The 12,399-nt window shown below is 32.6% G+C and overlaps 1 protein-coding gene across 1 annotated transcript; it reads left to right on the forward strand.

Annotated features, from left to right (window-relative positions):
* The first annotated feature begins 1,928 nt into the window (after window positions 1-1,928).
* LOC134717528 (uncharacterized) lies at window positions 1,929-11,167 on the forward strand. Its single transcript, XM_063580017.1, has 4 exons — window positions 1,929-2,016; window positions 2,600-2,703; window positions 9,830-9,938; window positions 10,962-11,167. Exons 1-4 carry the CDS (start codon window positions 1,929-1,931, stop codon window positions 11,165-11,167), a joined length of 507 nt encoding a protein of 168 aa, XP_063436087.1.
* Window positions 11,168-12,399: the final 1,232 nt, after the last annotated feature.

Raw genomic sequence — 12,399 nt, forward strand, 5'->3', positions numbered from 1 at the left:
TGTCTTTAATGTTCGTGTTTTTAAATATACTGTAGTCTTGTCATGGAATGTTATCATTTTAATGTTATATTTAACAATACAATAAAAGATGGTGGTTTGGATAGCCGGAAAACCAAGTGCAACCCATCATGTTTTTTTTAAATGTCATGTACCAATTTAGGAAAATGGCAGTTTTTATGTTTTTTTTCTTTTCTGTGTGTGATACATTGTCGTTTTGGTTTTGTGTTGCACTTCATTGTTTCTGTTGTAACGTTGTTTTCCTCTTATAGGTTACATATCTGTAAATATTGACATGCAATTTCCCATAGGAACACTAAATGGATCTATATTCATCGTTAAATCGTTGAATCCCTTCACGAACTAAATACAGAAAAAGAAACGCCACTTTGCCTATGACAGAAGGAATACGAAAATTATATTTTAATTGTATTGTTCCATTCGTTCAATATAAAAATTCATATAATGCATGCTTATGTGTTTATCATACAATCAAAATGTGTAAAAAGGTTTTCCTATTCCACGTAATAACATACTCGAACTATTTGAAATCGTTAAAACTTTTAACATTTGTATATGTTTGAATGATATTATAAGTTAAATATTATTTGTATGTTTATTGTATATGCAAGCAATGTTTCTCGGTGGAAACTTTAAGTATTGATGATCTGAGACCAGTAGTCAGGCTAGGTTGTATGGAAGCAAAAGTAAGTACTTTTTCATTTAACAGTCAGGTTGTTTTCAAAGTACTAATATCTTACCGTTTATGAGCAGGTAGAACAGAGTTGTTGGCCATTTTGTCTCATTGACAATCATATCACATCTTCCGTTTTTATAAATCAGAATTAGTTCAAAGATCAATGTATGCATTATAACTGTGAAAAGTCAAACGACAAAAATACCGAGAAAACTCGAAACGAAAAGAGTCATCAAATCGTAAAATCTAAAGCTCAAACATCTCAAACGAATGGTTCACTAAGGTCAAATTCCTGACTTAGTTCAGGCATTTGCTGTATATAGAAAAATTCATTTTTGCTAATTTATTTTGTCTAGTAGTCTATCCCTTTTTGTGTTTCTTTGTAAAAAGTAAAATCACAAAAATACTGAACTCAGAGGAAAATCAATTAGGAAAGTCCATAATCGCATGGCAAAATCAAATAACAAAACGCATCAAAAACGAATGGACAAGAACTGTCATATTCCTGACTTGGTACAGGCATTTTCAAATGTAGAAAATGGTGGATTAAACCTGGTTCTTTAGCACTAACCCTCTCACTTTAATAACAGTCTCATCAAATTCCGTTATATTTACATGATGCGTTAAATAAACAGTCACAATGAATAAAATAGTCAAAATATGGGTACATCATCGTATAACAATTTTAAAAGGGGACAATTTAACCGAACACAAAATACGTGGTTTGTTATTAAAAATCCCGTCATTGTAATATTATGCTATGGTATTAAAATATTTTTTTAACATTTGTTTGTTTTCATGGCGAAGCAAAATCCTGAAATCACATGAACGCATCGAAATCGTAACTGCTTGGTTCGTTCTTAATTCGAACGTCACTGGTCAGTTTGTAAAAGAAATACATGTCTGCTGTACAAAACTACAAGCTCGAGGAATTTGTTTAAAGTTAATAATAGTTCAAAAGCAACGGTGTACTATAATATTAAACAGGGGCAGCTTTAGAGAAACATTGCCACTAACATATATATTTCTTTTACACACAGACATGTCAACGCTTCACTGCTTCACCTGGAATCATATTTGGTAAACGACAACCATTACAACCAAAGGGTGGATGTTGTCATAACGATCTTTGCAATCATAATCTAGCTTCTTCTCTGACAACAAAGAAAACAACACCTACACCGATTCCGCGAACGACAACTGCAACACCACGCCCTACATTTAACAGTAAGTCATGTGTTCCTCACAGTATCCCGCAGAGCCTTCAACACCAATAGTGTTACAGCGACAAAAAAAACAACACATCCTACAGTTAACAGCAAGTCAGATCCCCTAACATCGATATTCCCCAGAGCCTTCAACACCGATTCATTTAAAGACGACAATAGCAAGACGTTCTCCAATTGACATCTCAGAGAGCTCAAAGCACAGATTCCTACATCGACAAAAACAACACCCCGTCTAACAATTATCAATCAAAGCATTTGAAAAGCTTTAAAAACACTACTTATTTCGTTTCTCTTGTGTGCTTTTCAGGATTTATCGTCTTCAAAAACACAACATTTGACAGCCAAGGATGTACGAAACTTAGTATCAGACCTATTTAATAAAAATAAATGATTTCCAAAATTGTCAAATTCATTTCAAGTCACCTTTGATTAACAGATTGTAACTAAAGTTTGTATCAACAATACACTTATGATTTGGAAACATAACGGTTACCATGATAACTATATAAAATTCAATGAAAGATGAACAGAACTATAAACATACAGCAAGCCACAACACTTTAAGTAGAACAACACGAATGCATATGCTCTTGAACACAGTGACTTGAAATGGAAAACAATTGTAAGGGAACATTGGAAAATATTTTTTATTATTCATTCTTATGTTTTTTTGCAGGCTGTAATCTGAACTTTCACAGTCAATGGCCGACGGGGTACATTGCCCATAACAACTTCTGTTACCTTTTTGGAACAATCTCAATGTCTTGGAATAATGCAAAGGTATAGAAAAAAAGTAAATTTACAAATACTCTGAACTCAAATTTAAAACGGAAAGTCTCTAATTAAATGACATTTCTCAAGCTCAAACATATCAGACAATTAGTTTAACAACTGTCAAATTCCTGACTTTTCTTATGTAGAGTCAGAGGAGTCACAATACTACATATTCTATCAGGTAGTCTGTTTATTAGACAGTTTCTTTAGAATGTGATTTTTATTATGGGCATGCGCTAACTGGAATGGTAGGGTAAAATATTTGACCAACAAAATGGGATTTTTATGATGGATAACGTATATGATATGAACACATGCATCGTTAAATAGTCAACTTAAACAATTGAATCGTGATTGATCCTTCGTAAACTAAATAAAACTGACAATTAATTAGACAATTAGACAAAACATTCAAATAGCCATAGGTCAAGATGAGTGAACACAAAATGGATGCCTCCTTTGATGTAAACATTGAGTCTCAATCTCAGTCCGACATTATATTGACTAGCTCACAGCCAAGTCCATCAATCTCTTCCATAATAACTGGCAGCAATAAACGTGGTAATCCTGATAGCCCAGACTCCCTACCAGCCACACAAAAACAGTCAACTCGTCAAATCCGCAGACGTCATAGTAACTCAATTTGGGGATCTGCGAGGAGTAGGCGAAAGAAAAACTCCAACACTTAGGAAAACAGTTGCCGATAAAGTACTTGATGCTCTTAATAGCCCAGAAGTTCTTAACGTTATGATACCTTTATTGTCACAAAAGATCAGTGATACCCTTACACCAATAATTGAACAAGAGGCCAAAAGATTCGTTGATATACAGATACAACCACTACTAAAACAAATAAAGGAACAAGAAACTGTAATACAAACTCACAAGCAACACATCCTTAAACAGTTCATACAAATATCAAACCTTGAACAGGCTACCTCAAACCATATAACAACAATCAAAGAACAAGGCAAAGACCTTGACTGTCTGAGTGATGAAATTGCTGACCTCAAAATTAAAGTAGAATCACAGGAACAATATTCTAGAAGAACGAGTCTTCGTTTTCATAACATTCCAGTTCCTACTGACAACCAAGGAAAGACCTTACACCCTGTCAATACAGATGAGATAGTATTGGATATAATTAGGAACAAGCTAAAAATAAACATAGACCTGCATGACATAGGAAGGTCTCATGTTATAGGCAAGGCAAGAAAAGGCAGGTCCCAAGTTATAGTCAGGTTCATATCATATAGAATGAAACATTTGGTGTACAGCAATAAAAGGGAACTAAAGGGTGACACAAATGGTATTTTCATAACTGAAAACCTATCACAATATAGAACAGAACTTGTAAAAAGCCTGGCCGATATGAAAACTAAAAATGAAATCAGTGCTTACTGGACTGCCGACGGTCGAATATTCGCTAAACAATCTGAAAACAGCAGAAAGCTGATTATACAGAATTGGCAGGACGTTGGTGATCTTAGACCTCCATATAAAAGGCCTGCTGCTTATGGCAATCATCCTGACAATCATGCTGACAATCAGCCAGACAGTGCAAACCAGCAATCAGAAGATCATGAGTGATTAGAGACAGTTACAAAAACTGATTTATTCAAGCTTTAAAATTTGATATCTTATCAACAAAAGTTTAAAAAAAAGTTTACTAATACTTTATAACCTAGACACTGTTTGTTTGTTATATGTGGGCTTTTTGTGTGTGTGTGTTTTTTTGTGTTTTTTTATGTTTGATTTAATCATTTTCATGTTTAGTTCATTTTGTTCTGTTTTGTTCTGATTTCCTCCCTGTTATATATGCTCTAATAACGGTTAAATTAATTACACTTTATAACCGTTTAGCGGATTTTCTTCTAGTTGTTCTGGTAGCCAAAATACAACCAAAGTATGTAATTCAATAATAAAAAAAATCCCAAAAATATGTTTCCACATCATGACAACTATAAAAACGGTCATCCCAAATTGGCTAAGTAGTAAAATGGTCTTACATATCGTAAGATCTTTTCAACAGTTGATAAAATTACCGTTTCTCAATCACTCAAAATAAAAACAAAAAGCAGTGTAAATTTGACATTCTATAGTGAACGTACACATGTTCGGTTCTTCTCTCGACAACTTTGCTTATAATCATATCAGCTTAATTGTACATTTTTAAAGCTTGTAATTAAATAAATCTATTAACGAAAAATGTAGATTTTGATCAAAAGAAGTTTTTAAAAATAAAAAAGTCAAACAGACCGCCCTTGCCTAACCCAAACACGAACCAAAATATGATAGTAAGAAATAATCGAATGCATGTAAATGTACAAATATATTCTCCGTGTACATAGTTTTGTCTGTAAAAAAATCTTATTGTTGTAATTAAACACTATTAAAGGAAAACCAGGAGATACTGATTAAATTCTTTACAAAATAGTATTGTGTGCACACACAATTGTACATAATATTTATGTTTGATTTATATATTTACATATCATGTAAAACTGTATACTCAAGTTGCAAGTATAAAGTGTTTAATACTATTACCATATTGGTAGGTATTCGTCTTTTATAAACCAACAGTATGTTTGAACTTTACAGCTCATATAATTTGTCTTTTAAATATAGTGGCTAGATCACGGTTCACACTGATTTATAAAAATAGTAAAAGTTAAGCAAAATCCCATTTTTATCATCCAGTATGACTCCAGGTATCCTTCTGAAATCCGTTTGTTTTTCCATCACCATTATTTTTTATTTTTCTTGTTTTATATTAACTTTCTCTATTTTTTCTGATGATGATGATGATGTGTGCAAGTTACCATACGAAAAATGCCGTTGGCTGTCGTTAGACTTAATATCTGAACCCCCTAAACATTATGGGAGTCAGCATTGAGGAGTACAGGACAGCCATTGGCTTATTTCATTGTACATGTAGCTAGAGGAAAAGTAGTACTTTTATAAATTATAACTATTATACTTATTTAGAAATACTAAAAATTAACTTACATTGCTCCTTTTATGTTCTTTCACTAGCATGTCTACAGTCTATAAATCCAAAGATTGACATTATCTTTCTGTTGTTTGTGCTTCATTTTATTCTTATTGTCGGAAATATTGAACCAAACCCTGGTCCAGATGAAAATAACATATCGAGTACACCCTCTAGTGTCAGATTTAGTGAAATCGATAAATCCATATCAATATGTAATTTAAATATCCGTAGTATTAGAAACAAATTAGAATTCTTAAATAATTTCACTGACGAATTTGATGTCCTGGCTGTAACAGAAACACATTTAGATCCTAGTGTATCTGAAGATCAATTAAAATTAGATTCCTTCAATAACATTATACGGAAAGATCGAAACAACTTTGGTGGTGGATTAATGATTTATGTGAAAGATGATATCGGTATCGTCTGAAAAGGCGAACTAGAAAATCCATTTGATGAAACACTTTGGGTTGAAATACGAGCCAAAGGTCAAAACTTCCTTCTTTGTCACTCATATCGTCCACCGAATGCGGACACTGACTTCTGGGCACGATTAAATCATGCAATAGAAACTGCCTTTCAATTAAACGAAAATATAGTGATAACTGGTGATCTAAATTCTGATCTCTTTAATGTCAATAATAATAAACTTATTGAAACTATGGACTTGTTCAATCTAAGAAATGTAATTGATAAAGCAACAAGAAATACTGATAAAAGTAGTACACTCTTAGACCCCATTATAATAAGTGACTGTATGTCATATTATCTATCAGATGTTATCTATTAGATATTCCCTCAAATATTAGTGATCACAATGCAGCAGTAATATTTCTTGAGTGTCCGTCATCAATGTCACGTACTTTCAAAAGAGAAGTGTGGATATATGATGAGATGGATAAAGATAAATTTTTGAAAATAATGAATGAAACAGATTGGCATGCCATTCTTCCCGATGACAAGGATGTTAATGAATTATGTGAAATATTTACTGTAACTTTTCTGAACATTGCAAGGGAGTGCATACCTACTAAACAAGTAACTATACGAAAAAACGACAAACCATGGTTCAATAGTGAGCTTAGGAGAGAATTACGCATAAGAGATCGATTACGAAAAAAGGCTTTTAAATCTAAAAAACAATCTGATATTTTGAAGTACAAGCGACAGAGAAATAGGGTCAATAATATGAAAAAAGTTGCTAAAGAAAAATTTGAAAGTAATTTAGACCACATCATTCTAAATAATGTATCGAATACAAAAACTTATTGGAAAATTATGAAAATGTTAATCAAATCTAACAATGGATCAAATAACATCATCCCACTTCAAAATATTATAAATACCGAAAAAATAGACGAAATAGCATATAAAGATGAAGAAAAATGTGAGCTTTTGAACAAGTATTTTAATTTAATCTCCAAATTAAATGAAGAAAATATCAACTTACCACAATTTGAAACTAAATCTAACAATAAAATTTGTGACATACATGTCACTACTCAAGAAATTATAGATATGATTAATATTCTTGATCCAAATAAAGCCTCGGGACCAGATGTGATTAGCCACAGGATGCTCAAGATCTGTCCAGATAAAGTTGCAATACCTCTTCAAATTATATTGAACAAGTCCCTAAGTCAATGTATATATCCAACCAGCTGGAAAATTGCAAATGTAATAGCTATTTTCAAAAAGGGGGACTCTTCTTTGCCATCTAATTACAGACCAATATCTTTAATTAGTTGCGTGGGGAAAGTTATGGAACGAGTTGTTTTTAAACATGTATATAATCATCTATTTAATAACAAACTAATTTATGAATACCAATCAGGTTTTTTGCCAAAACATTCAACAGTGCATCAATTAATTGAAATCTATGATTGTATCTTAAATGCACTAGAAACAAAAGAAATTTTCTGTTTTGTTTTTTGTGATTTTTCGAAGGCCTTTGACAAAGTTTGGCATATTGGCTTACTACATAAAATGAAAGCATATGGCATTGAGGGAAATCTTTTAAATTGGTTCACTAGCTACCTATACCAAAGAAAACAAAAGGTTATCATTAATGAATCATCCTCTACTTTTTGCAATGTTTCAGCTGGTGTACCCCAAGGATCCGTTCTTGGTCCTTTATTGTTTATCATATATATTAACGATATTGCTGAACAGTTAACTTCTTTATGCAGACTATTTGCAGATGACACTTCGTTCAGCTACTCGGGTCATGACGAGGAACTTATACAGTCAGTTGTTAGTCGTGACCTAAGACAGCTGGATGAATGGTCAAGAAAGTGGCTTATGTCTTTCAATCCTGAAAAAAACAGAAATTATGATGTTCTCAAATAATGAGATAAAAGACCCTAATTTTACTATGAACAACAAAAAAATACCAATTGTGCGATCTCATAAGCATCTAGGGGTTACATTTAGAAGTGACGCAAAATGGAACAACCATGTTGAAAACATATTAAATAGTGTTAAAAAACATCTGAATATATTGCGAAAACTTAAATATCAACTTAGCCGACAAAATTTGGAAAAATTATATCTAGTATTTATTAGACCAATTTTTGAATATGCAACTGAAGTATGGGACAATTGCGGAAAAGGTTATTCAATTCAATTAGAACAGCTACAACTTGAAGCTGCACGAATTGTAACAGGCTTGCCTGTTTACACACACTCTGAGACTGTCTTAAAAGATGTTGGTTGGGAAACTTTAGAGGAACGAAGAAAGAGAAGAAAACTACAATTATTTTATAAAATTCAGAATAATAATGCCCCTGAATATTTATGTAACCTTGTGCCCCCTAAAACTCAAAGTACAACACAATATCCCTTGCGAAATGGACAAGATATCATTTTACCATTTTGCAGGCTGACTCTGACTTCCCAATCCTTTATCCCATCAACAATTAAACTTTGGAATAATTTGAACATATCAGTTCGAAATGTAGACTCGTTATCAAAATTCAAACTAGAATTAAAAAACTACGAAATTCGAAATGAGAATCAATCTATTTCAAAACATTATTTATATGGTCCAAGAAAATTGAACATAATATTAACCCAATTTAGATGTTCGGCATCGTTCTTGAATTGTGACTTGTTTAGAGCTAACATTATATATCTGATCCAACATGTAAATGTGGTTTGGATATTGAGGACATGCACCATTTTTTCTTCGATTGTCCTTTCTATTTAAATGAAAGGGCTATTCTGTTTAATGGTCTCAGCTGGCTTCCCGAAGGCTGCGATTTGGACTTAACACTACTGGTTTTTGGAAAAGAAACTCTTTCCCATGATCAAAATGTGCAAATTCTTAAACAAGTATTCAATTTTATAAAGAGATCAAAACGATTCCTCGTAGTATAGTATCAACATAGGTAAAACGCACATCATCATCATTATCATCATCAACTTACAATCTCTGTTGTTCTTTCCTCATTCCCTTTACTTTTTTCAGTATAGATAAGATATATGTATGTTGTTTATATTATATGATGCATGCTCATGTTCAATTTGTATTGTTATATATATTGTATTGTGGAGAAGACTTTATAAGTATGTTTTACTTGTGTCTGATCCTTTTTCGCTTTGAGCAAATAAAATATGTTTAAACTTTAGAATGTAATTGCACTTCAGAACAGTATTCTATAAACGTCAATAAACGATAAATAAGGCAACAGTAGTGCCCAGCAGTTCAACAGTCATAAATCGATTGACAGAATACAAATTCGAATTTCAAACCAACACCATAAGAACCATATTTTCTACATTTGAAAATGCCTGTACCAAGTCAGGAATATGACAGTTCTTGTCCATTCGTTTTTTGATGCGTTTTGTTTTATTGATTTTGCCATGTGATTATGGACTTTCCAAATTGATTTTCCTCTGAGTTCAGTATTTTTGTGATTTTACTTTATAATAGGAAAACAAAAACACTGAAGTGCAAAAACACACACATAGGAAAGACCTTTTGGTATAACAACTGCGATACCCGACTAATACCTACGAGTCACTTAAAGTTGTTATAGGTGTTAATAGTTTATGATCTTTTATTTCTTCTTTAAATGTTCTAAAAATGAATCCATTCGGGTTTATTTCTATATTAATCTTGTTTGTATTTTTCAGAATTATTGTACAGGTCACTGTGGTTCCCTTATTGACTTTGTTTCGGACAATGAAATGGACCATACAATGCGTTACTTTCTACATTATGGTCCTGGTCATTTGCATATTGGTAAGAATTTTTAAATTGATGTTTTACCACATTCAATTTTATGTGGCTTGTACTAAATTGACATATTGGTATATTGATATTTATGTGATTTAATTTGGTTTTCTCGTTGACCAAATCAATATATTTGAACTTATAAAACCTTTCCACTTCAAAGGAGCATTAGCTACGACATTTATAAAATTATAATGTTGTTTTTCGGGGTTTGTTTTGGTTTTTTGTTGGGTTTTTTTTACTCGCTCCAATATTTATTAAAACCTGAATTGTGAAATCCTTTCACATTTAGAAGTCAGTTTGTGTTCAATTTTGTCACAAAATAAACTCATATGTAGCTGATATACGATACCTAGCAATCATAGCAGTCAATTGATATTTGTCGTTTTTTTTTTATGTTGTGATGTTATACTATTATTCCAGGTAAGGGGGAAGGTTGATACCTATTAAAATGTTTTAACCCGCTGTATTTATTTGCACCTGTCCTAAGTCAGGCACATGCTGTTCAGTGGTTGCCGTTTGTCGGTGTGGTTCACAAATGTTTATCGTTTATCGGTTTTTATTTATACTAGACCGCTGGTTTTCATGTTTGAATGGTCTACACTAGTCATTGTGGGGCCCTTGACAACTTGCTGTTCGGTGTGAGCAACAGCTCCGTGCTAAATACCTATTGATTGATCTGTAATGGTTAACTTTTACAAATTATGACTTGAATGTAGAGTTGTCGCATTAGCACTCCTGTCACATTTTCTTATATCTATAGAATGTGTACGTTTGTGCCATTCGAGGCATTGGGATAAATATATACTATACATATAAATAATCTCTTTACATTTACAGATTTTCTTCTTCTTTAACATTTGAGTCGTCATTTGGATAACAATGTACGACTAAATGACATTTTTAAACCTACATATATAATGTTCTTCACAGCATTTGGAATGCATAATATACAATTATATAATATGTCTTCTACAGATATCGGTCTTCTGAGACATTGCTAGCCTTAAGATAAAATTCATATTTTTGCAGATGGTAGTTATTGGTCAGCGGCAACAACACATCTTGGAAGTATTTGGGTATGGGATAGCACGGGTAATCATTTGACCTCTGACTTTACCCATGATTTAGGTACTGCACGATTAGGACAATGTGGAAGTGTGCATTATCATTTGGAGTCCACTTCATGTGCTTCCAGATTTCTGCCAGCTTGTAAAACGACAATACGTTCTGGATAAATATGATTAAAAATGTATCAAATATGCTATTACGAGATAAATGAAATATTCATTACAACAAATTATAATACTAAAACAATAAAATGCCAAATTGCTATTAATACTTTTGAAGTTTCAAAAGATAGTTGCGAAAGCACTTTACCAAAAACAAACCGTGTTGTTAGTGTGTGTATCGTTCATTATCATACAGAGAGGGAACAATTTGTATTACTGCATATCAATATAATATTACAAACAGAAAGTAACCAAACGTTTTCATGCAATAAATTCAAATATTACAATAATGCAATAAATCTTCAAAATTCATGATTTCATCAACAACAAAATTTTAATTTAAACAAAATTTTACTTTCAAATCTTATATTTCTATACAATAAAAGTGTTATTGCATGAATATTTTTGGAATATGTCCCTCGTAGAAAATATTGCACTCGCAAGCTCGTGCAATATAAAATTCTACGCGGGACAATATTCTTCAATATTCATTCAATAACCAGATAGTATAATTTATAGACATTCCTATTTAAGGTCTTCTTTTACTTATAGTTTCAATTAAATCAAACAAAATATCACCCACCACAGCCCCCTCTTTCCCTATTCATATTAACTTAAACTAAAGAGGGTTGGACAGGTTCCCTTAATAATTTGTCTCTTTCTTAACCCATCTAATTCCATCTCCCTACTCTCCTTCAATTTATCATGTTCCCCTGTCAACCCCTCCCTCAACAGCTAAAGCTAGGAATGTACATGTACTGTGTAGATCAACCAACTTATATCATTATTATTACAAAATTTAAGTCCGAAATGACTTTGACGTCCAACGGCTGTTTTGCCAGACAAACTGGGGTCGTGCCGAGGGCCTAAGCTTGTCTGACAAAACAGGCGTTGAATGTAAAAGTAATCACGGACTCACAAAAAGTATGTCGAAATACATAATTTTACTATTTGATTTCCGCACCATGCGAGATCTTGAACCCAGCAGACTGTTAAAGATTTATTTATGTACCATCTTTACCATCGGATGAAGAAATGTTGGATTCTTTTTCTAGTTTACCGATTCGGCACCGGAAATTCTCTGGCTTACATGTTTCATACATGTTTAACTGTATTAACATCGCTAGTTTCAGCTCGGGAATGTCTATCTGTTCAAGTTCATCGTCTGTGAATCGGTAGCTTTAGCTGTATTGTCGTTTGTATTTGTATATTAACTTCCGAATGGTTGGGCCCGAATG

The sequence above is a fragment of the Mytilus trossulus genome, chromosome 5 (assembly GCF_036588685.1).
Source record: "Mytilus trossulus isolate FHL-02 chromosome 5, PNRI_Mtr1.1.1.hap1, whole genome shotgun sequence".
Lineage (NCBI taxonomy): Eukaryota > Metazoa > Mollusca > Bivalvia > Mytilida > Mytilidae > Mytilus > Mytilus trossulus.

Coding starts and splice junctions, on each gene's coding strand:
- LOC134717528 (XM_063580017.1), top strand. CDS start 1,929: ATGTGTTCCTCACAGTATCCCGCAGAGCCTTCAACACCAATAGTGTTA. Junction 2,704..9,829: donor TGTCTTGGAATAATGCAAAG/GTATAGAAAAAA, acceptor TGTATTTTTCAG/AATTATTGTACAGGTCACTG. Junction 9,939..10,961: donor TCCTGGTCATTTGCATATTG/GTAAGAATTTTT, acceptor ATATTTTTGCAG/ATGGTAGTTATTGGTCAGCG.